The 26,734-nt window shown below is 30.9% G+C and overlaps 1 protein-coding gene across 1 annotated transcript; it reads right to left on the bottom strand.

The window, feature by feature from the left end:
* Nucleotides 1-1,102: 1,102 nt before the first annotated feature.
* LOC143052853 (microfibril-associated glycoprotein 4-like) lies at nucleotides 1,103-25,001 on the bottom strand. The gene is made up of 5 exons (XM_076225990.1): nucleotides 24,619-25,001; nucleotides 13,541-13,680; nucleotides 8,385-8,481; nucleotides 4,376-4,540; nucleotides 1,103-2,369 (listed from the first exon to the last, which is right to left on the bottom strand). Exons 1-5 carry the CDS (start codon nucleotides 24,950-24,952, stop codon nucleotides 2,125-2,127), a joined length of 981 nt encoding a protein of 326 aa, XP_076082105.1. The 5' UTR covers nucleotides 24,953-25,001; the 3' UTR covers nucleotides 1,103-2,124.
* Nucleotides 25,002-26,734: the final 1,733 nt, after the last annotated feature.

Here is a 26,734-nt window from a genome sequence, read left to right as displayed (position 1 = left end):
TGGAGGTAGGATAGGTGTTTTGCAACATTTGGATCTTTAAAGATTGACGTAGCATGGGGATTGATAGACCCATTCAGTTTCTTAATTCTGATTTGTATCAACGACCTCACTGCCTTAATCCATTCAGAAAGAGTGTCTACGTCTTCCTTCTCGCGCTTAGCCAATTGCCTGGCATAATCCTCAACTAAATCTATCAAAAAGTTGTATTTCCAATTGATGGATTTGGGCTTACGATATTTCGGTCCTTTCGATAAGACATTTCGTAGAGAAGTGTTATTAACAATGTTGAGGTCAGCGGTAATAACGTGGCCAGCAGGATTATATGTGAATTGGGAACTAGCACAAGTGCAATCAGGAGGTTTAGACTGAAGTCGTCAATATCGAGATCCTGCAAAACGTGTTTGTAATTGAAAATTTTAGTTGCAATAGGTTTGGTATAGGTATAAGAAATTATTGGTACAGACTGGTCTTTGAAATAAGGACATTCTTGTTCTCGGAGCATTAAAAAATCCCATAATATGTTGCATCACACTTTATTATTATATTAAAGTGTATATTTTTAAGATTTTTTACTTGCATTGTCATTAGATAGTTAAATATGTCTAGTAAATTCCTTTTAAAAAATTATCACAATAAATGGTTAAGTGTTGATTGGTTATCGTCCAGTGGCAAATATTTCAAGTATTTTCAGAAAAACACCTAAAATTTTTTTTACTATCGTTCGGAGAGCTGGAAACTTTATTGACGAGGCATGTGATTAAACGTTCGTAGTGTGACCACCAGACGTTGGTGTGTACTTATTCATCCCGCATATTCAAATTAATGCCCCACCAATGCAAGGGTTCTAATCAGAGGTTTATTAAAATGACTATATTACTCCCAGTAATCTTTATGAAGTATTATTACCAGACGGGTTCCAACTGATGGGTTAAATTATTCATTAACCATGTCCTAGAAAAAGGGAAAATGCTTAATGCACTTGGTCACAAATTTCAAATTTTTCCAACATGTATATGACACAATCAGGCTTGGAAACTTCTGTTCATCTAGAATATAACAACTTACAATAGACAATAAGTTAAAAAAATGCACATGAAATATAAACTGAAATAATGTGTTCAAGTAATAGAAAGAAGGAAGATTTTGTATGCCCAATATTGATTATCGTCAACAAAAATAAGAAAATGCGCTTTGTGCATGTATGATAAACATTGAAACAACTCTCATGAAAAGGCTAAATGACATTGCAGTACACAAAAATCAGTCGCCGTAAGGTCTTCAACATCGAGTAAAACCAATGAGGAATTATAGTAAACTCTTAAAAGCCCTAAATTGATAATTGTAACAATTCAACCGAGAAAAACTAACGGTTCGATCTACAAATGATCTATGAACAAAAAACAAATATTACATACAGCAACATGCCAAAACCACTGATTTGCAGTTCTTACTTGTGACAAACATAAATTGCTTGATATAAAACCATAACTGCAAGCTCTGTGTGCATCCGATTACAAGCAGCTATATATATTACAATTGTTATATAAATTAAACAAATATTTTTTTGTATATATGCTGATTCTGAACATGACAAAACGATGTAATTCAATATCATTAAAATCTGAAAATCAAAAACTTACATTAAATTGATAAACAGTCCTGTACATGTGCTTTGCAGATAAAACAGTGCTAGGTATTTAAAAAACAAAATATAACTTATCCGGATCGTTACATGTAACAGAAAAACATTGGATAATTATTATGTTGTTCTTTCACAGTAACATCATTTCCCTAACCGCATATTATTTACGCGCAACTGTCAACATTTTCAAGTATAATATATAGTTTCAATTATAAATACATACATTCTAACCGCCTAATATTTACGCGCAACTGTCAACAAATTCAAGTATAATGTATAGTTTCAATTATAAAAACACACATTCCAACCGCCTATTATTTACGCGCAACTGTCAACAATTTCAGGTATGATGTATACATGGTATAGTTTCAATTATAAAGACACAATTCTAACCGCCTAATATTTACGTGCAATTGTAAACAATGTCAAGTTCAAACCAAGGTTTCAATGATAAATTCACTCATTGTCTATGTACTGCACCATCATTTTCGTCGAATTTTCATTGAAATTTTAGCCAAGCCTTCAGTTTTTAGCCATTGGTACCAGTGATTGGAATCCCAAGCTTCTATACCCGGAAGCCAGTGTCCATTCGGATTAGCCCAGGTACACCTATCAAACCAAAAGCCGCCATATCTGTCAAGGGAGCAAACTCTACCATTATATCCTACAGTAGAATCTTGATCTTTTGTGTGAAATATTTGGTTGTTATTATAGGACATACCATCTCCTGGAATGAAAATATATAAGATTCAATACTTTATTAAAGTCTCATCACTTGTAATACATTATACATTCTAATATACATATAAATCATTGCGTATAACATGAAGTATTGGATAACATATATAAAACATATTATATATTAAAAAACAGTACAATATCAATAGCTTAAAAATTCTTAACCATATACAAGCCCAATTCAATAATAATTATGAGACTATTATCAAAGGATTAATTATATACAATATTTTACATAATTTTAAAACTACATATATCTAATATTTAAAATACATCATCAGCTATATACAAATTAAAAACAATAGTTTTTCAACATGAAATATTAAAACCGGTTTTAGCAACTACTTGCCAACATCCATAAAATACCTGATAGCTCTGTTTTGGACAGCGTTGATACCAGAAAAATAACGAGTGCCCCAAATGGATGCCACGTACCTTATGACTTACCAGAGCAGAGTAACAAATAATGTTGAAAAGGTACTGTGCTAGAAACCACTGTGTGCTTTACATTTAACAATTGATAAACTTAGAACTCGACTTGCAGACCTTGATACAGCTTTTTCATCTCATTATAATCGAGATAGTCTGTCAATAGTTACCCAGATATTAGTAACAAAATGCTATTTTTTCTGTAAGAAAATGTATTTAACAAAAACATTTAGATGATTGTTGAACCGAAGGGTTCCTAAAATGGACAACTTTAGTTTTCTCTAAGCTCACATTCGTACAATTGGTAAAACACCAGTTACTTAATACATCTTATAGTCTGTTAATTATTTTCATTTTCAGCAATGAATACAAAACAACAGCATATAAAAGCACACTAACCTTTTCACCATCAATGTCTAAATCAATGTTTAGTGATTTTATTACATCAATTAGACTATTTAAAAAAATATGGAACATAACAGGCGATAATACACATCCTTGTGATAAACCTGAATTAACGCCAAACCAGTTTGTTATATTACCTACCATTAAGTTTAATACAACATTCTACATGTGAATTTATAGCTTTCAATGTACTTTAAAAAAAAAGATGTGTACTAATTCCTAAATCATCCAATTTAGTAAACAATAATTGTGTACTAGCAGTATCATATTATTTTTTTTAAATCTATGAAAGCTGTAAATGTTGATATTTTTTTCAGTTTTATAGTTTCAATAATTGAAGCTAATGTGTACTGAGATGGTCAATGGTACTTCTAGCTTAACGGAAGCCATATGCATTTTGCTCGTCCTGAATACTTTCTCTTTATTATAACCAATACACTAATCTATCATTCGGTATACTGCAATATGATTTATATGCACATGGATCTAAAGTTATGCTCCTGTATGATAAAGAATCTCGTGGATTTGGAGTTGACGATTTGTCGAAACAGCAAGAAAATTAAGATATTACAATATTGACTGCTGTACCCCAATTCTTAATGTTTTTACTTTTTATATCTGTTTTTTTGTTGCCAACAGCTGTTTTAAACATGATAGAATTCTATGCAACTGTTAAACAAGTGAAAGGTTAAGCTAGCTATAAAACTAGTTCGATCCATCATTTACTACACAAGGAAATGCGATAATAGAGGGGCATTATGTTTTATGTTCTGTACGTCCGTTCGTCCGTCCGTTAAATTTATAGTGTTTACCTCAATTTCATGGTCCACTATACATAGAAAATGATAGTGCGAGTGGGGCATCCGTGTACTGTAGACACATCCTTGTTCAATTTAAATTTTCCTGGAAGTTTGGCATTTTTGTTGTTTTATCTTCAAAAAAGAAATACAAATCTTCCTATTGTTAATTTTTCTCTCCTTTATATCGACCCCTTACACTAGTAACTTTTGGGGCCTTTATAGCTTGCATTCGGTGTGAGTAAAGGCTCAATGTTAAAGACCGTACCTGGACCTATAATGGTTAACTTTTATAAATTTTTACTTGGATGGAGAGTTGTCTCATTGGCACTAATACCACATCTTCTTATTTCTATATTCTTACCAGCATTGCCATAATATTCTCCTATGATCAGTCTATAACTGTCTGCCTCGTCAGATACTCTGAAGATGTAGTACTCTGCATATCTCTGGTTACCCGAGTTATCTGTTAGGTCTACACGTAGCATATACTTATTGGAATAAGTTAAAGTATTGAGGTTGTCATTCCCTAAATATAATGAAAAAATACTCGTGTTTATGAAATCGGTAAATAGATGAACATTTACTATAAAATCGGTAAATAGATGAACACTTCCTATGAAATCGGGTAAATAGATGAATACTTACTATGAAATCGGTAAATAGATGAACACTTACTTTGAATGAACACATGCTATGAAATACTCTTAACATAGAATGACGTACAAATGTCAAAGACAAGTTTTTTCACTAATAAACTGATGATTCAGAATCGGAAAGTTGTCATATAAGAACTTACACGAAGACCAGCATTAAAAACACTTTCAGTGTGTGTTTTGTTTTGCATGTACTTATTGTGTGACATGGATGACGCGATATCCTTTGTTTTCCAGTTCTAATTCTTATAGTCTAATAATAATTGAATTGAATGAATGGGTTTTTCAACAAATATGATTGACTAATTATTGATGACTGCATCACATTTAGATATAAAAACAAAGATTGCCAATCGGACAACCCTCCACAAGAGACCAAAATGACACAGAAATTAACAACTATAGGCCTTCAACAATGAGCAAAAACCCATATGGCATAGTCAGCTATAAAAACCTCGAAATGACAATGTAAAACAATTCAAACGAGAAAAACAAACGGCCTCATTTATATAAAAATAAACAGCTGCGACACGAGCGCATGATACGCCCGACGTCTTGTGTGGAAGTTTTATGCAATAATCATAAATAGTTTCTGAGAAAGTTTAAAGCAATAACCATATATTGTTTTTGAAACAAGGCGGGACATATGAACCCCCCCCCCCCCCCCCCACACACACACACACACACACACACACACGCACACCCTGTTTTTTTTAAACTAAATATCATTGAAATAAAATTTTTAATCAAAATCAAAAAGTATACAGATCTTTAGATTAATATAACAAATAAGTGTGTAAAGTTTTAAGCAATAATCATAAATTATTTTTGAGATACGGCGTGACATGTAAAAAAAAAGCCTCCCCTGTTATAAAAAATACTCAAGATCTCAAAAATAAAATTTTGAATCATCACCAAAAAGTATACAGATCTTTAAATTAATATAACAAAGAAGTGTGTAAAGTTTTAAGCAATAATCATAAATTATTTTTGAGATACGGCGTGACATGTAAAAACCCTCCCCTGTTTAACAAAATACTCAATAACTCAAAAATAAAATTTTGAATCATCACCAAAAAGTATACAGATCTTTAAATTAATATAACAAAGAAGTGTGTAAAGTTTTAAGCAATAATCATAAATGATTTTTGAGATATGGCGCGACATGTTAAAACCCCTCCCTCCTTTTTTACAAAATATTCAATAACTCAAAAATGAAATTTTGAATCATCACGAAAAAGTATACAGATATTAAGATTCATTTAACTAAGAAGTGTTTAAAGTTTTAAGCCATAATCAAGTGTTTAAAGTTTTAAGCCATAATCAAGAATCGTTTTTGAGTTACGGTGCGACATGTGAAAAAACACACCCCTGTTTTAGTTACAAAGTGCCGTAACTCAAAACGTTTTAATCTTATTTTCACCAAAAAGTATATACAGATCATTTGACCATCATAAGAAACAACTATATTAAGTTTCATGAAATTTGGATAAGCCATTCTCAAGTTACGGTGCGACATGTTTACGCCGGACAGACAGACGGACGGACACCGGACATTTGTATACCATAAAACGTCCTGTTAAAATTTTGACGGGCGTATAAAAATGAACGAAAAACTATTTGAAATAAATATATTTTCCTCTGGAAAAGTTTTAACATGCTATTGAAAAAACGAAGATTGTTATACCCTTTCTCTTCATATCTAAATGCATTTCGAAAAATTGCATGGGGTATTGATACATCCCTAGAAAGTTAACTAAATTTGAAATATTGAATTAAAAAAATATTGATCAAGAGGGGAAGGGGAGCATTTCTGATAATAAGTGTTGCGACTAGATTGTTTTAAATTTTATAAAACAACATTATTTATTACTTATTGATGACTGCACGGAACAAACAATAAAGCCATAACCCTTTTCTCCTCATATCTGTATAGTTGATCTGTTAAGGGCTTCATGAGATTTGGACCAAAGCGAACATGACTTTGCCAACATACATTTTATAACATGCAGAAAAGAGTGTTTTATTACCAAAATGTAAATAAATAACCATTGACATTCGTCTTTGTAATTAAATTCCTTCAAATGTCGTATTTATTTCACACTTCCTTACAGTGTTATGTAATTAAAAAAGTTACGGTGCATTTAACTCTCCGGTATTTATTCGATTGACAAGATAAGATATTTTAATTACAATTAAACACTAAATAATAGCCAAATAAAGTTTGAGCTTCAATGAAAATGTTTCTCTATTTGTATATAATTTAATTTTGGATGTAACGCGTCTTCTGATTGGCTGACGTTATTTTGTTATGAGCCCATAGACATAATTTAGTCATGTGACCGTGACGTCATCAACGTTTTTTCATGGTTTTCTACGGTTTAAAATGGAATTTAGAATTAAATTATAAGAAATGACTGTAATATTTTTTCTGTCTATTCGAAATAACATAAAAAATGTGGTGCACACTGTTAAATAACCCGCTACGCGCGTTATTCTGTGTGCACCAAATTTTTTACGTTATTTCTTCATAGACAGAAAAAATATTACAGTCATTCCTTAAAAAGTAAAATATAACCATTACCAACATGTGTTGTTCATGTAAAGTTATAGACTTCCCATGGAAGCAATAAACATTAAAATGGATCTATAAGATGTTGAATTTGCGATTAATTTTGGATTACAATGGATTGTAAATAATCAATAAGTCTGTTTGCATTTATATTGAAAACGTGTTTATTGATTAAACGTAATAAGATCCATGGTAAATAGCAGAATATTTTCTGCTTCCATGATTTTTGTCAGTCTCTGATTTTTTATTTACCCTATAGTATCTGTCTCTGTTCTAAGTTAATAAAAACATGCGTTCTTTCCTGATCTGGATTACCTCATAAGGTACAGTTGACTTAAATAATTGGATGTTCGATAAAAGAAATTAATTCAATGTGATTAGTGAAACACCAACGAGGATTCAAAGGACATTATTACATCATATGCATGTTACATAGACTAGATCATTATCAGTGACAACAAACCAATCAACCCTGAGGTTGGAAGACGAAATTCCGCTCTTATATAGAAAAACTCGTGAAGTGTGAACGCAATACGCGCGTTTCGTTTGCAAATACTATTCACTGAAGCTGGAAGACAAAAATATAAAATTTCACAAAATACAATTGGTTGGTGTATTCGAAATATATTGGCTAGGATTTGAACTATTTACTGTCAGTGGGTTTCGTAAGCAAATAATACGAAGTCTTGTTTCTCCATGATTAAAAAACAACCATTCCCTCTGCCATATAAAAATATACAATTATTCACAAGAGACCAAAATGACACAGAAATTCTCAACTATAGGTACTATACGGCCTTCAGCAATGAGCAAAGCACATAATACCACATAGTCAGCTATACAATGCCCAAAAATTACAATGTAAAAGAATTCAAACGAAAAATCTAACGGCCTTATTAATGTACAAGAAATGAACGAAAAACAAATAGGTAACACATAAACAAACGACAAAAACTGAATTACAGGCTTTTGACTTGGGACAGCCACATACATACAGAATCTGCTGGGGTACTTAGTAGCAGGATCCCAACCCTACCCCTCACATGGGACAGTGGTATAACAGTAAAACATAAGAACGAACTAGACGCTTTGTTTACTTAAAGTGTCGTTAAACACCAATTAATGAACTTGTGTAAATACTTTACCTAACCAAAATTCTCCTGATAAACTTCCAAATCCGTTTTTATACTGGTTCCATGTCTCGTAAAAGTTAACAGAACCGTCGTATCTATTTTGAATTACCTGCAAATAAAGAATAAAGTTGATTAACTTACAATTTCTTTGAAAAACGTTTAGCCCAAATTATAAATAATGTATATCACATTGACCCATCAGGTAGAAAATGCATAACCTTTATATATCTTCAATAGATTAAATCTACGCTTTATAAGTGTTTCAGTTGGGATTTTAAAACAAAACGCTGACCATGCCACATAACGTAACATACATCATGTATATGTAGGGGGACTCATTTTCCCGAATACATGGAACAGAATGATTCTTTGTACTTGTATTGTCTTAAGGTCATTAAAGACTGATTATATAAACAAATATCGTGCAATACGATAATAACTCTAATTTTTGTGCTATTGTCACATTGTTTAATCGGTGTGAGAAAAATATTTCTCCTCACAAGTGAAAAATCTGTAAAATGGAAGAATAAAAATCTGTAAAATGGAAGGATAAAAATCATGCGGGAAACAGAGTCAACTACTATAACTCGTGTATTACGATATTTCTCTACTCTCAACAGTAAAATTTTGATAACACTTGTTGCAGTTGTGGAAGCTATATTTCTCCCCTCTCGTTAGTTGAATTATTTTAATTTTAGATCGCTTTTAAACAAACTAAATTAAGGTCTGCTTTCTGTTTATCGTTAATGGAATTTCATTTATTTAATCCCTACCCCTTTTAAACCACCACCTAACAAACGTAATAACAAAAAAAGTTGCATGACAAACAAAGGCAACAGTGGTATACCGCTGTTCCAAATTCATAAATCAATTTAGGAAAAAACAAATCTGGGTTACAAACAAAAACAAAACAGACAACAAAAGATTTGAAAGAATTTATTATTGTTCCTCATGAAATCATCTTTTCAATAATAATGTGAATAGTGCAAAGGTCTGATATATTTCGGAAAATTATCTTTTTTTAAATTTACACAAAAACATCTTTCCTATACTTTCATCATGAGTGAAGCGACTGTTAAGTTGCTTATATAAGGTATATTTTCTTCAACAAAAATTCACAATTAAAATAACTTTTATTTCTTATGTACAGGTAAATTACTGCACTGAAATACATTCATAATTCATTTGTCATTTTTCAAAATCATTGCTGAAATGAATTAAGCAATTAATTGAAGAATCAAATTTATCACACAGCGAGGTGTTCCATTAACCATTTATAATTTACAAACATATCATGTTGCTTCTGATTCGTGTAAAGTATGTCATTGATCTGAAAAACTGAAATATTAAAATTCATTCTATTGAAAAACTAAACAATTCACGTCAGAGAGGATAAACACATGGAACTCAATTAACTTTTTAAAATAATTAGCATTTCATAATTTGAAAGTTATTGCCTATATTAATATGCAATGAGCTAAGATTACAAAAGCTTTAATTGAAATGTTCGACAGCAATACTTGTTTCGTGTTTGCTTGAAAGGTTGTAGTCATTAAATGTAATTTAACTTTTATTTGTCTAAAAATCTGACATATATATTACAAATTTACATAATGAAACGGTCAATAGGCACTTAGTTTGTCAATATTTGTTAAATGTATATCTGTTGAAAAAAAATAATTCTTAAACACAAATGTTTGGTATTTGTTTAAATATTTTTGATAATGCAATAAATCAGCATGTTTTTCTTCATATACATAAACAGTGCAACCAATAGAATTGCACATCTGTCCGCAAATTTGCAGATTTTGGCAGATAACTAGACTGATTGTATACTGTGAAAAATCCAGGATGGCAGTTTACAATAAATATGCCTTAAGTCATGACTCTTTGATTAACTATGAGCCTTTCCTTATAAACTCGTATTTGAACTTTCCTATTCCCAGTTACGATGCTTATTATGTGTGTTTTGTCCCTGAAATATTTATTTAGCAAATACAACAAACTTACGGGTACAAAATCACTCTTTTTTTTTTGCACTGTTCGAAATATGTCTTTTCGTAGATTTTTTTAAAACAAATATCCGAGAGTTCTATGTTCATTTCTAATTCGGCATTTGCGGTTACTCTTGTTTCATATTCTACATTTTTTAATTGATTCTAAAATGTATTGCGTGTCAATATTTATATAGTGTCTGTTTTATTTATCTTCATCTGTAGATTAAATGCATACTTATCTGCTGTATTGCAGTATTGCAATAGTACAAAAAAAACATGTTAGATATGATCCTAGTTTGAATTTTAAATACGAAACTAAATATGTCCAATTACATATATGAATCATAGGCTAATAGATTGTTGAAAACATTTTAAAAATCAACAACTGTAAAAGTGGTATGAAAAGTCGAATCGATAACAAATATACAAGGCAATTATTTTTTAAATTATCAAAAACTGTATTTGTCAAACAGTTTAGACAAAGTTAATCAAATACATGAAACAGATTGAATGCATTCCTATCATCAGGATCTTGATACGGTTCTTCTTCTGATAATCAAATTATTTAACTTAGGTTCATTGATTATTATGTATTGGACAACCAGTGATTCATTCCAGAAGAAAGATTAAATAATATTTATTATAACAATTTTTATTTACTAAAACTTTCAAAAAAATATGTTAAGTTTTATCATTTACACTTCTTAAATATATATAAATAGCTTAAACAAAAAAATACACTTTGTTTTACTTTAATTGCAAAGATTGTTTTGTTTAATTTGTAAGGGGGTATTACAAGAATGGCATATGTTGTCCCAAACTGTCATTTCTCAGTTTTCAAAAGACCTGGATTCGGTTTCAAAAAAAAAAATCTGTGTGTGTTACATTTTAATGTTGTGTTTCTGTTGTGTCGTAGTTCTCTTATATTTGATGCGTTTCCCTCAGGTTAAGTTTGTAACCCGAATTTGTTTTTTTTTTCCTCAATCGATATATGAATTTTGAACAGTGGTATACTGCCTTTATTTACGAATAAGATTTTGTTTCTAAATTATATACAAAAGAAAGTTTTAATTAATTATCATTGTTTATAGTTTAATTTTAAACTTGCATCCTAAATTAAACACTGAATGTGCGTTTAAAAAGCAGTTTGACGCTCACATTTTCTGTATTAAATATTGAAAGCATTGTCCGATCAAATGAAGCAAATCTATTATTCATGTAAATTTTAATGTTCACTTTGGTAAATGAGTTGATAGCAAACAAACAATAGAATACACCTGAAACAAATGATATGTCCTCAATTATTTAAAACACATGGTAAGTATCTAATTCGTGAATCAATTTTCGTTAAAAGCAGTTTAGCAGATCATTGAATATTTTGTAAGTGTATATAAAACTTCTAAAGGATTTTTTTTACAGTCATGAGTAATTAAATATCTATCTTATTAACTAAATAAATATCGTTGTAATAAATACTCTGATAGTGATACACAAAGAATCAACACATTTTTTAAACTTCATTTAGATTTCATTACGTTATGTGGAGTAGTTACATAATTTGAATATACAAATAATATTTAACCACAAAATAAACATGGCCTTTCTATTTGTTTGCACTTCATGAACAGTTCCAATGATTTTTCATCAATGCATTATTTTCTGTCGCTATTCCACTCATCATTATTGTTATTATTATCGTATAGCATACATGTTACAAAGAATATAATGTGATTAACTTTGAAAATACTTTTACAGTAAAAATAGTTTAAAACCTGGAAATATCCTGATAACAATAAACTAGTTTCACTTCATTAGTGCGAATTTCGGCAACATATAATGCTCGGGGCCTAAATATTAATTAAAAATCTAAGCATTATACAAACGTTGACCAGCTTATAATGGACCAAAAGTAAAGATAAACACAGAAAGGGAATTGCCGTTTTGTATGACAAAGATACATAAGTTTTTAAATGAAATTGTTTGTAAATTGTTGGACAGCAAATCTTAATAAAATGAATAGGTATTCTCATATACAAAGAAAATTTGATATGTTTGCAAATGAGACAACTCTCCAAAAAAGATCAAACGACACTGAAATTAAATACGACATGAAATATTTGAAAACTGTTTGTGACACATATCGAGGTTACTTAAAGTTCTTGTCTAGACATCAGTCAAATTATGGTGCAAAATCTTAATTTTTAAGATTTATTTTGTTACATTATATTAAAAAACAAAACGGAAACGGCTTTTCTTTTTCGATAAATGGTAACGATTCCGTCTGTATCGGCGCATCAGAAGCAACTCTAAATGAATTGGTAAATGTAAGCTAATGGTAAAATGACTAATGATGATGAGTACCCTTAACATCAAATCCTGGATCCGCGCCTGCGTGATTTTTTAAAACAGCACAATGTATTTGCATTTTATTTAACATTGCCATAAATGCGCTAGGTCTGTCATGCCAGAAAACCAGGTTCAACCTACCATTTTTTCTTGAACTGTCAAAAGTAAAAAAAAAGGTAGTTGTTTTCTGATAGTTCGTTTCTGTGTGTGTTGCATTTTCCATTGTTTTTGTTGCACATCAGTGTTTCTGTTGTTTTGTTGTTTTCCTCATATAGTCGATGTGTTTTCCTCGGTTTTGTGGCTGTTACCAGTACTTGGTTTTTTTATGCCCCACCTACGATAGTAGAGGGGCATTATGTTTTCTGGTCTGTGCCTCCGTTCGTCCGTCCGCTTCAGGTTAAAGTTTTTGGTCAAGGTAGTTTTTGAAGAAGTTGAAGTCCAATCAACTTGAAACTTTGTACACTTGTTCCCCATGATATGATCTTTCTAATTTTAATGCCAAATTATAGTTTTGACCCCAATTTCATAGTCCACTGAACATAGACAATGATAGTGCGAAGTTCAGGTTAAAGTTTTTGGTCAAGGTAGTTTTTGATGAAGTTAAAGTTACATCAACTTGAAACTTAGTACACATATTCCTTATTACATGATCTTTCTAATTTTAATTCCAAATTAAAGTTTTGACCCCAATTTCACGGTCCACTGAACATAGAAAATGATAGTGCGAGTGGGGCATTCGTGTACTATGGACACATTCTTGTTCTCAATTCATTTATGGCTTTCAAACAGCGGTATACTACTGTTGCCCTTTATTTATATACTTACTATCCAGCCACCACTTCCTGTATTCATATCACAGTATACCATCATACCAGTGCTTACACCCTCTGGCTGTATTTTAAAAACACCACTAGGAGCATTGACATTCTTGTAGTAGGAACAATCTTCATTGTCATAAATGTAACCTGAAAAAAATGCATATATTAATATTTTGAACTTGCATTATGTCATTAAGACGAACATAATGCACACAAAGAGGAAATGGTATGATTGCTAATGAGACAACCCTCCAGGAGAGATCAAATGCCACAGAAATTAACAACAATAGGTCACCGTACAGCCCGATACCAAAAAAGTATTAAACTTGCTGGTTGAATATATAAGGGTTATAGCTTTGGGAAAACGTTAAATCACGAAAAGACAAACAACAGTTTACAAAATAATACATACAAGTTGAGCAACACACACCGTCCCAAACCGGGGGTGATTGCATGTGTCCCGGCATGGTAAGCAGATCTTACCAAATACATATTGCATTATTTTTTTTGACTTTATTACTTAAACAAGCTTGTTTAGGTTTTTTGTTGTGTGTTTAAATAATAGGTTGACTTTGAAATTTCTAACCATCACTGTTTTGCTTGTTACTACAACAAGATGAAGACATCTATTTCCCCACATTTAAGATATCAAAAACGCTTTTGATATAATATGTCAAAATCTTGTTGAATGTTTTTATACTATTCATACAGATGTCTTCCACCATGTTTGATACCTATTTCTCTAAATCCAACCACACATTTGTTTACCATTGTAGAAGGGCATTATTGTTTCGGTCTGTGCGTCTGTTTGTTCGTCCATGTGTCCCGTTTCAGGTTAAAGGTAATTATTGATACTGTAGAAGTCAAATCAACTTAGTACCCACGTTCCCGATGATATAATATTTCTGATTTTAATGCCAAAATAGAGATCGACTCCACTGTCCACTGAACTTAGGAAATGATAAAGCGATTGGGGCGTCCATTTACTATGGACACATTCTTGTATAGGTTAATTTCAGTGAAAATTTAACCTTATCTTTAAAAAGAGGGAAAGGTTATGAACTCACAAAGTGTTTTACCACGTGTTCTGTTATAAAGAAGGACTCTCGTTTACTCGTTTCACGTCGGGACCTTTAAAAAATATATTTTACAGCCGCTTCATGGTATGAGTTTTGTTTGTTGTTGATGACCTTACATTGGGTTAAACATACTAATATCCACTTCATTTTAACTCGAGTGGATAGTTGCTCAATCGTTCAACATTATTTTAATATATATATATATATATATATATATTAACAATATTTGAATGTGATGTAACACATCTTCCTCGTAAGCTACCACTAGCCGATAACCTTAACCTGAGACTTGGCGGACAGTTAAGAAGATCAAACAAGACCAGACAACATTAGTTACGTAACTACAATTGAATATGAGGTACAAGAGCTTTTGTTAGGTGTGTCACGCTGCATGTATAAGTCAAGTATCGGGAATGTTTAATCTTTGTGTTAGATACGCCAACCTTTTAAAATGATGTTAATTGATAATCACGTGATAATGAAATAGTTTAAATCTTCTTAGAAAAGATTAGAACATTCATTAATTTAAAGTACTTCGTACTTCCAAATACCTTTGATAACTATTTGAAAGAAAAGTGTTAGAAAAAAAATACACTGATAAATAGACATAATTCATTAACGAATAAAATTTCAGGGATAAAACATTCAAATTGTTTTATGACATTTATAGGAATGAAGGATTATAATCTATGATATAGAATAGTGTCAAACTCAATTCATAATTATTGAAAAAAACATACGTGATATATTAGATAAATATTATTTTCCTATTTTTGTCTTCCTATCGGGAAAGGAAAGATTCCCTCGAACCGAAGTTTCACCTTATGTTACTATAATTCTGTATATGAAACGGGTTATTTAACAGTGTGCACCACATTTTTTATAATATTTCGAATAGACAGAAAAAATATTACAGTCATTTCTTATAATTGAATTCTAAATTCCATTTTAAACCGTAGAAAACCTTTAAATGTCTATGGGCTCATAACAAAATAACGTTAGCCAATCAAAAGACGCGTTACATCCAAAATTAAATAATTTAACATTATGACATATTTTGGTAATTGATGGTTGATTGTTAAAAAGTAAAATCACACAAATACCGAACTCCGAAGAAAATTCAAAACGGAAATTCCCTAACCAAATGTCAAAATCAAATGATTAAACACATCAAACGAATGAACAACAAGTGTCGTGTTCCTGACTTAGTATAAGTTAAAGTTTAGAGGGGTATATTTCATGAGTTTTGACCTGACACTGCTGCGTACTTGAAGATTCTACTTAACTAATATGTCACCTAAAAGTTATCAAAGGTACCAGGATTATAATTTAGTACGCCAGACGCGCGTTTCGTCTACATAAGACTCATCAGTGACGCTCATATCAAAATATTTAAAAAGCCAAACAAGTAAAAAGTTGAAGAGCATTGAGGATCCAAAATTCCAAAAAGTTCTGCCAAATACGGCTAAGGTAATCTATGCCTGGGATAAGAAAATCCTTAGTGTTTCGATAAATTCAAAGTTTTGTAAACAGGAAATTTAGAAAAATGACCACATTATTGATATTCATGTCAACACCGGAGTGTTGACTACTGGGCTGGTGATACCCTCACCTAACTTTGGCAAACCTTTTTATTGCCAGTCTGAATCAGACCGACGTGACCATAATTCTGTTCTCCTACTACCATTGTTAGGGGGAAGGGAAGAGGTGGACAAATTGTATTCGATTTTAACTGTACAATTTCAGAACAAGAATTCAAGGTAAATATATGATCTAACAACAACTTGTTCTTTTTAGATTTACAGATTTTCAGACGATTTTAACGGTTTTTTTTTTAAACAAATTTGATTTCTCTCTGTTGCCCTCTATGTTTTTTAGGTTTTAGTCACGTTTCTCCAACATTTGATAATTAGACTAAAACAACATAAGGAATTAAGGGGTACTCATAAGGACTTGCACCGTGATAATTACCTGTAATTCACCTTTATCAGGTCTCAACTGAAATATTGTAAAAAGGGATATTTTTAAAAAATATTTATATCAAAACATTAACAAACCAAATATTTTTGGTCGAGTATAACCCGAAACGGTTACGTAATTATTTTCATCCGTATTTGATTAACAAAATTAAAATGTTATTCAACAAAAAAATCCTTAAATAAACAAGGGAAACTGTAATCAAACTGTAAATTTCATAAAAAATTATGAAGAAATAATCTCGAAATCATTTTTAAAAATCTTTTTTTTTTTATTAGAAGTAACATGAAAAATCGAAATGTTCACTGACTGTATCAGTGATAATAAGCTGCGTTTTGTACTTTTATATAAGATTAATGACTCTCTATATATAAACTTTTAATAGCTATCAAAATATAAAATGATAATTTTTATTCAAGATCGCAACATTGTAATCTATAATACATGATTATGAAAAATAGAGAACAAAATTATGAAAAAAAGCAACAAAAAAAATGCTTCCGGCCGTATGGTAACGGATACTGGATGTGTATTGATTGATAATTTAGTCTTAGATTATTTGTTGCTTGTTTATGTATGTTTTTGTACAGTTTTTTATTGTTCTGTTGCACCAATGTCTCAAGATAAGGGGGAGTGTTTGGAGCATGCAATTCGGTGGTTGTCGTGGCTGTGTAATATGTTCGTTTTTGTTCATAAATTAGGCCGTTTGTTTTCTCGTTTGAATTGTTAAACATTTGTTTTCTCGGGTCCTTTTAAAGCTGACTATGCGGTATGACTTTTACAATTTTGGGAGACTATTAAAAAATATATATATCGTTATAAAAATGTATATCTTTTTTAACAATATTTTGGTCAAGAACAGGTGAATTACAGGTAGATATCAAGATCCAGTCCTTAAGAGGACCCCATAATCCCTAATGTTGTTTTAGTCTAATTACCAAATGTTGGAGAAACGTGACCACACCGTTTTGTAGTATTAAAAGTTTCAATTTTTAAAAGTGCGCAATAAACTATACAGAAAAAAAACAATTATTTGATAATAGGGCCCGGAATAAAGTATTTAGAATTTCATTATGTAATACAACAAAGCTACCCAAAAATCAAAAGTGTAATGATATTACAAAATATTTGTCATTTTTTTTTTAATTTATGAATTCGCTGCTTAGTATTTAATTAATTAGTGGTGTTACTTCCAGAAGTGTATCCATTTTTATGAAACATGGCAGTTTGTTAATTTAATTCGATCAGTGATTTCATTTTATTTCATTTTGCAGTTCGAACAATGACAGAATCAATTGTCATTTAGATACTAAAGAACCGAATTGGCTTGTAATTCGTTGTAATTTTGAATTAATGGTTTAATTTTACCCACAAAATTGGTATCCAACGAATAATGCAAAATCCAAAGCAATGATGTCTAAAAATAAGGGTGTACCACAACCAAATCATTGTACAATGTATCCGGTGGCATACGGAAATAGGTCTACAAAATATATTACATTGTATTTGACAGTTGTAGTAATTATTCTTACTTTTAATTGCAGTAAAACATTTCTGGGTGATAAACATGTATCTTGGGTATTTCAAAGCATCATTATTTTTTTTTTTATTCGAGGTTTTCTATAGAATATTTTTGAAACTTGAGGTAGTCGAGTATCTGTCTTTATTCTCGACTATACGAATAAGCATCTTGGAAAGTATCGCAATGTTATGAATTTGAATTCTGATTATTAAAACATAGACATGTATGCAAATTATTTCCAAATCGCAATATTTAAACTAGTTGCTGAATTTACAGTTTTAAAAGTTTACAGAATTTCAAAGAAAAGAATTAATTTCTTAAATTTGATAGAAGTGGGTAAATAAATCAATTAGTTGAATATGAAAAAAATAATAATAATACTTACAGATTATCGTTGATCATCTCAACGAGATTGATTTTCTCGATTGAGCCTGTATGCAAAAGCGAGAAAAGCAATCGAGTTGAAATGACCAATGATAATCTGTTTATTGCTATTTTACTTATGACGACGTTGTCAATCAAATCAATTTCATTAGCAACGCCACTTGCCTCCTTCGTTTCGTGCGATAATTTTTATCTCAAGCAAGTAGCATGATATAAAAATTATTACAAAAAAAAGATCACAGGAAAATGCACAAAATAGCGATAAGTTGGAACACATTTTCTTACATCTAATTATTGATCAAGTAACAAGGAAAACTGGATATGATATAATCCACAAAAAAAAATAGATTACACTATGCCATTATCAGAACAAACACTTTATTTATTTTAAACACATTGAAGTGGAAGATAAACTGAATTTGATTATTTTTTTAGGAATATGTACTCGAAGAGAGGATCTAAACTAATTAAAAAAGAATTTCAATAATAGGATCACTACAAACTCATAGAAATATCAAATGAAATGTTATATAATTCATTATTATTAAGTGCATTAGCCATCAATATCGATGTTATATGGATATAACATGTCATCTTATCCTGAATCATAATGCTGGCTACTTATCGACCAGTCGTTGCTCTGAATGTTACATTTTGCTGAGCGTGCTTATAAAAATTATAAGTAATATACCTGTGACGTCACTTTTATGTGCTGTCCTAGGTATTTTTACATGTGCATTTATCTCTGAGGTTAGGCATCACTTCTCATGAACATCACTTATGTGGTCATTTTTATAAATTTACTGTTTGTAAATGTATGAACTTTTCTAAGTACAAAGTATTTCCTTATTCCAGACATAGATAAGATTAGTCGTATGTGGCATAACTTTTTGGAATTTTCGGATCATCAATGCTCTTCAACTTTGTACTTGTTTGACTTTCTTTTTATTTTGATCTGAGCGTCACTGATGAGTCTTAAGTAGACTAAATCCGCGTCTGTCGTATTAAATTATAAGCATGTTGCCTTTGATAGTGATAAGAGTGTCGAAATGTACTATTGTAATGTAATTTGTATATTTCTCTGTCCTGAATGTTCTTGCATTAAGTTGTACTGCAGACCTGTTATGTAATATTTTTCTTAAAATGTCCAGTACAAAGTCAGGAAAATTGCAGTTGTTATCTTATACTAGTAGTTCGTTTCTGTGCGTGTTACATTGTCTTTTATTGCAGTTCTGTTTTTTCGTTCCTTTCCTCTTATAGTTGATGTGTTTCCTCCGGTTGTAGTTTGTAACCCGGATTTATTTTCTCTTAAAAGATTTATAACTTTCGAACAGCGGTATACTACTGTTGCTTTTATTTAGCAGGTTAGCAGCAAATGAAATGTGTAAATATTTTGGTTTCCGTCGCCCGAGATTCGAACCCTATATATCATGCACTCGACAATGCTCGAGACAAGAACGGTGCCACACACTATAATGTTCGATCAATGTGTACAGAGATTTGTGTAAACATTTGTAATTTAGAGAGGCTCCAACATTAATGGAAATTCAATGATAATTTAAATTAAAAAAGGGCATTATAAATGTCATACTTAGATGTATTGTTATAATTACAAAACAAAACTAAGATGTCAATAATTATTTCGTTGATTTTTTGTTAACCAGGATAGAAAGTGAGGAGTAACTTCATTCAAAATATAATTTCGAGTTTTTATAAAATAAAAATTAAAAATATCACAGCTCGTTTTCATTTGATATCGATGAACTTTTAAAATGTATATATCAATTTCGAGCGAACGGGAGCTATTTTTTCAACTCATCGAAATCACGTTTTTACAGGAGACTAAATCGTAAATGTATTTACCTTATCAGTGTATTAGTTTTTGTCTGTTAAAATATATTTTTGTATAACTGGAGAATTTTATCATGCTTTTGAAATATACTCAATTAATCTAACTAAACATTACATTTCTCATGTACGTTTAATCATTTTCAAGTGAGTATTTACTCACTTCTCTAAAGTGTTTTATCATTCGTTGAAGTGTTTAATCGTGTTTCGAGAGATGTTTTTCTAATTATATATATATATCAATTGTTCATTTGTCGTAAAAGGATTAGGTTCAGTAAGACCCCTGTTTGGCCCAAAATATAGCAGTTTTACAAATTCTTAAAATGTAAACTTTTAGTTATTTATTGGAAAGTAGTATGCTTCTGCTACATAAATATGGGCTGTTTTTGACAATACAATGCACATATATCGGGTACTAGAATCATTACGTCGTGCTAAATGACTGAAATCTTCACAATTTTCAGCAATTTAGTTAAATTTTAGAAAGTTTCTGTCTTAAATGAAAGTGACCGCATTTGTATTCATTCTTGGTATTTAAAAGTAAGTTGTATTTGATGATAATACATAACATATATAAAGGTTGAGGATGAACACGGATGCGGCCACTTTCATTTTTTACAAAACCCTTCTGAAAAGTGACATTTTTGACATATTTGATAGATTTTTTATATTTAAGCTTGAATCGGAGCGTTTTTAATGAATAAATCAGTTCAAATCTTCCACATAAACTAATTGATTCAACTGAAACAGACACTTAAGTGTTTAAAAAGTGTCCAAAATCTTTTGTCAGATGAACGTGAAATTTGAGGTCAAAATCGGCCCTTACCGGACTTACTCCTTTGTGTTTTATAACGTACTCATTTAAATTGAAGCATTGGAAACAAAATTTAGCAGCTACAAATCAGTTTCAAGCGGTTCGATATAAACAAAAAACATCAGTGTACTAAAGATCTGCTTCATTCATTTACCCTACTATTTTTACGTAAAGGTTAACTGCAATTGCATTATGAACTTTTAAATATAAACAATAATAATTTTCTACCAAACAAGTGAGTCCAAAATTTCTTTTTTCGCTCCATTGCAGACACTAAGTGATTTTTCGTGTCTACATTTCATTATAACATATTATGTTTATATTTTTCAGCCGTAATTAAAAGCATAGCATATCCGTGAATTAATGAAGTGACTGAACGAAATGTAATCCAAGTTCTTGGTCATGACCGTCACGAGTGAATCTAAAGTCAGACCTAGCTTTAGGAGAATAATTAAATATTCAGAAATTGGAAATCCCGTGTACTATTTTCTGATATTTCTTATTTTATGTAATCAATTTTTATGCCAAAGATTAAGTGTGTCATGTTCAATGGACCTTTAAAATTGAAGGGTTACCCCGCATTTGAGAGGTTGTTCCAAACCTGTTGAATTTATTTCTTAATAACGACAGTTTTCTTTTCCGGACCATCGTAAATGATGCAGAGGAGAAGTAGAACTATGCTTGAACCACGTGCGTCGCCAAAACGACTTTAAAGTACCTTCGAATCAATTTTCTATATCATAGTCAAAGGATCTTGAAAATTGCTTTTGAACATTTTCGTCATAACAATAGTTTTCCTTTCCGGACCATCATTATAAAAGAAGCTGAGGAGACGTCAAAAGGTTGTTTCAAACACGTGCCTCGCAAAGTGGTTAATAAATCCTAAATGTGACGTGTGCAGACGCCATTTAACCATATCATTTGTCAAACAATACAGTCAACACCTTTATTCATTAGTCCATTGTTGCCTATAGTTATAACATGCAATCAGCAGATTATTGATTCTCTGTCGAAATCTTAAATAGTTCAAGGTGAATTACGAGTATTGTCAGGTAAAGTCCGAGAAACCCAAAACAAAATAAATAAACAAGATGGATGAAGGTAAATCGTTATATATTTTTCTTTCGCAAAATTCTTTCGTAAATGATGAATCTTAATCGCCACAATTATCATTTTTTTTTTCGCAAAATAAGAAAATACGGACCGCGGAAACCCTGTATTTAACAGATCATATCAATTTTTTTTAAATACGACTTTTTACTGGCATGGTTTTACTCGCTCTACAGAATGCATTTTTTACGGTTGATCACAAGGTATTATATAATAAACGTAATGTGATAAAAGTAAGTTCTGTAGAATGGGTTTATTCATATTTGACAAACAGGAAACAGATTGTTAATATTAAACTTCGGCTGTTTACTGCTCTTTGGTCAAGTTGTTGTCTCTGTGACACATTCCCATTCCTATTCTCACTTTTATATGTTTTTCGAACTAAATGGCTAATTTGTATTTGTACATATATTTTTTCCTGAATAAAATTCGTACATTTGTACAAATTTAGAAAACATTTAGTTGTTTTTTTAATTGTTAGCTTTCAGTCAACAATTTACCGACATGTTTTCCGTATGCAGTTATCTCAGCGTGACCTTTCTCGTTAAAATTCCGGTGATCGCAATAGGCAAGTGCGAAATGGAATACTAAATTGGCAGCGAGTGTCAACAAACGTAAACATCGGGTCGTCATCGAAAAAAGCAGTATATCAATGTACCTGTTTTACAAATACTTACCTGAATATGTATGCCTCGTTCTTGATTGTTTACAAAAGGGATAGTTGGTACACTTCGGTTTCAAAATACACCATTTATATGTTTCACCACAACACCGACTGAGTGAAAAACTAATGACGGTATGGATGCGTTAGAATTGATAAAATCATGCACAGAAGACTAAAGTTATGATATATGCATGCATATTCAAAAATTGGATTAACATTATTTTCCACCAGTTACTTGTTTCATATGACTTTAACAAAACAAACTCTGAAGTATTTGACGTATATTGCGGTGTATCCCAATGTAGTATACTAGGGCTCCTTTTGTTTTTAATATATGAGAATGATTTACAAGTTAGAATTGATCCTAGGTGTAAGTATTATCATATGCTGATGATACGGCTATAAATAGGCTATTTTTTCCATTCAGACCGACAATAATTTCTAAGAGCTACGGTGACCTATAGTTGTTAATTTCTGTGTCCTTTGGTCTCTTGTGGAGAATCGTGTTGAGAATCATACCACATTTGTTGTATATGTATCACATATATTAAAGTCATGTCAGATTGGCTTGTTAATAATTAATTATCTCTTCATTTAGAAAAGACTGCAAGCATTTTATTTGGACCAAAGAGAAAACTTCAAAATGTATATTTAGGTATCATTTTGGACAATTTCATTTGGTGAACAAGTTGTTGATAATGTAAAAAAATGCCAATCAGCGATTTAATTTTTTATATAGATATAAACAATATTTTAGTCAACGATCTAGAAATAACATTGTGTACTGCATTATAACAAAGCAAACTTAATTATGCATGTGCTTTTTGATATGAAGGCTTATCCAAGAATCAAAGACAATCTTCAAATTATTCAAAATAGTATGGTATATTATATATCTTTCTTAGAGAAAACGGATCACTGTATATAAAGTAAAAAATTGGGAATATTGAATTTTTGTAACAGATTGAAACCACTTGGTCTGAATCATGTATTTAATGTATTGTTCAACGAATTTTCAGAATATCTAAACAAGTTTTTCTAAAATTTCCTCTTATAGAAATACTAGCTAGAACTGTTTACAATTTTATGAGCCAGCTGTCAAAGGTGTAGAATCCATTTCTTTCTGTTTAGGTGAAATTGAGGACCAGAATGCTCTGCCAGATTATGTAAAATGTATTCATGCGAATTCAAAAATAAGATTGAAGTATTAAGTACATAGCACTAAATGAGTAAACTCAGTTGAATGTCAGACGCAGATTTTAAATTTTTTTAGATTGCTTTTATACGAATGTTTTAAGCTGTGATTTATGGAAACTATTTTTGTTTGTAAAATTAATTGATAAATGATTAAGTTTATTATCAAGACTATACGGAACCCAGTGGAAATAAGCTTGTTTGCTTTCATGGGTCACTTTTCGTTTAAGGCACTAGTGGCACATATGTCACAACCATTGCTTCATTTTAAGACTGTATAAGTATTTGTATATATTCCTTTTACCAGAATAAATTATTATTATTTATTATATTTATAAGCAAGATTATCATTTGACTGTTTCTACCAGACCGGAGTATTCACTTTGAAATTTCCAAACTCCGAGTATCAAATGGTCACCCTTATTTAAACTGAGATGACATTGGTTCTATTTGATGTTTTTGTAGATGTTGTATTTCCTATCCAAAGACTTACCTGACAAATCTCTGCGTATTAACCATGTTCCTGAACTTGACACCTCAAATGACGGAGAGCAACCTGATGTATACAACAAACACGCACCTGTTACAATATCATAACTTGCGACACAAATGTTATCTTTACTTAGTAACCGCCGACTACATTCCATGTGAGACCTATCACTGTGTACTTCTGTGAAACTAAACGACGAATTTATTTTCAGGTTTTTATACGTTCTAAACTTTCCAATTTCAATGTTAGAAGATTCAGCAAAATACCAAAACACGTGTACTCCGATAACAAATCTAATGAAAGAAATATGTATATTAGCAAGCATGTTTCCGGCCATACTGAAACGTTAGATATCATATATGATATTTTTCGTAAACTATCGATAATATTTTAAATAGTTATTGAATAACATTTGATATTGTAAATCCAAATTAAACTCTGTTTGTTTGGCATTTTTTTCAATACAACTATTGTCAAATCACTCACAGTTAAAAGCTTTTTAAATAATACGTATTTATCTAATCTCAGAAATATGCCATATATATAAGTACGTTGTTCGAAGTTGTTCTTTAGTGTGATTGGTTAACAGCTCATAAAGACATCTAAAAGTCTCGGTCTCAATTATGTACAGGAAACAAAGTCTTACAAATATGCTCCAATGTTAACACTAGGATTATATATTACGTGTTTCCACATGGATAATGACCTTAAACTGTCGAGACATTTGCATAATATATATTATGCTAATGTTTAAACTCACACAGTTCATCATTAATGATTATTGACATTTTATATTCAAATACAGACGACCTTCGGTTAATTCACTTCAAAATTCAATTAGATAGCGAATGCTACTGACAACATTTGTCGTTGGAATAAAGTGCGATTCTTTTCTGCTGATGAATTGCACTTATAAGTAGTAGTGAACACAACAACGATATTTCATGACATGATTTATCATTGATATGGTCATAATTATAAATTAACTGATCAAACTTGTAAGTTGTTTTGAAATATAAATGATTTTCTACTTTTTTGGAATTTGTTACCTTTGATGTATTTGACTAAACTTTAGTGGAATATTTGGACTGCAATGCTCTTCAACTTCATGTCTTTTTTGCTTGTTGAATCATTGTTGTATTCGAGCTAAACCAACAAGTCTTTCCTCACACCAAACGCGCGCCTTTGCGTACAAAAAAGGTAAAATCACAAAAATACTGAAATCAGAGGAAAATCTAATCGGAAAGTTCATAATCACATTGCTAAGCCATATGACAAAACACATCAAAAACAAATGGACAAGAACTGTCATATTTCTGACTTGGTACAGGAATTTTCAAATGTCGAAAAAAAATTAATAGATGTATCATTGACTATATAAGTTTGTGTATTCATTTACTTACTCTTTATTGGTAAAACTTTTTATGTGACCAAATCCTATTGGAAAGTGTAAATGAAAGAGTTTTTCAATATGTTCAACAATAAAACATTTTAATTGAAATGTTTTCAGCTCATCAGATTGTATCCGAAAGGCACACATATATTATAATTTTGGTTCCAAGAATAAAATTATAAGGACAAGTAAACTTTTAGGTTATAAAATAACTTCCAGTTCAGACAACCTGGGTTTGTTTGTTTGTTTGTTTTTTTTTACATTTTTATTTTTTTTTTAAGTTTGTCAAATAATCAAAGAATTAACTAACTGGATTCGTCCTAATTTTTTCCAAGGATTGATTTTGAAGATGTAAATATGGATTTAAACATAATTATAACATATAATATAGTTATAAAAAAGAAGATGTGGTATGATTGCCAATGAGACAACTGTCCACAAGAGACCAAAATGAAACAGACATTAACAATTATAGGTCACCGTACGGCCGTCAACAATGAGCAAAGCCCATACCGCATAGTCAGCTATAAAAGGCCCCGATAAGACAATGTAAAACAATTCAAACGAGAAAACTAACGGCCTTATTTATATAAATAAATGAACAAAAAACAAATATTTAACACATAAAACAAACGACAACCACTGAATTACAGACTCTGACTTGGGACAGGCACATACTCATATAATGTGGCAGGGTTAAACATGTTAGCGGGATCCCAACCCTCC

The sequence above is a fragment of the Mytilus galloprovincialis genome, chromosome 11 (assembly GCF_965363235.1).
Source record: "Mytilus galloprovincialis chromosome 11, xbMytGall1.hap1.1, whole genome shotgun sequence".
Classification (NCBI taxonomy): domain Eukaryota; kingdom Metazoa; phylum Mollusca; class Bivalvia; order Mytilida; family Mytilidae; genus Mytilus; species Mytilus galloprovincialis.
Note: the sequence above shows the minus strand (reverse complement) of the source record. Positions and strands in the feature narration are given on the sequence as shown.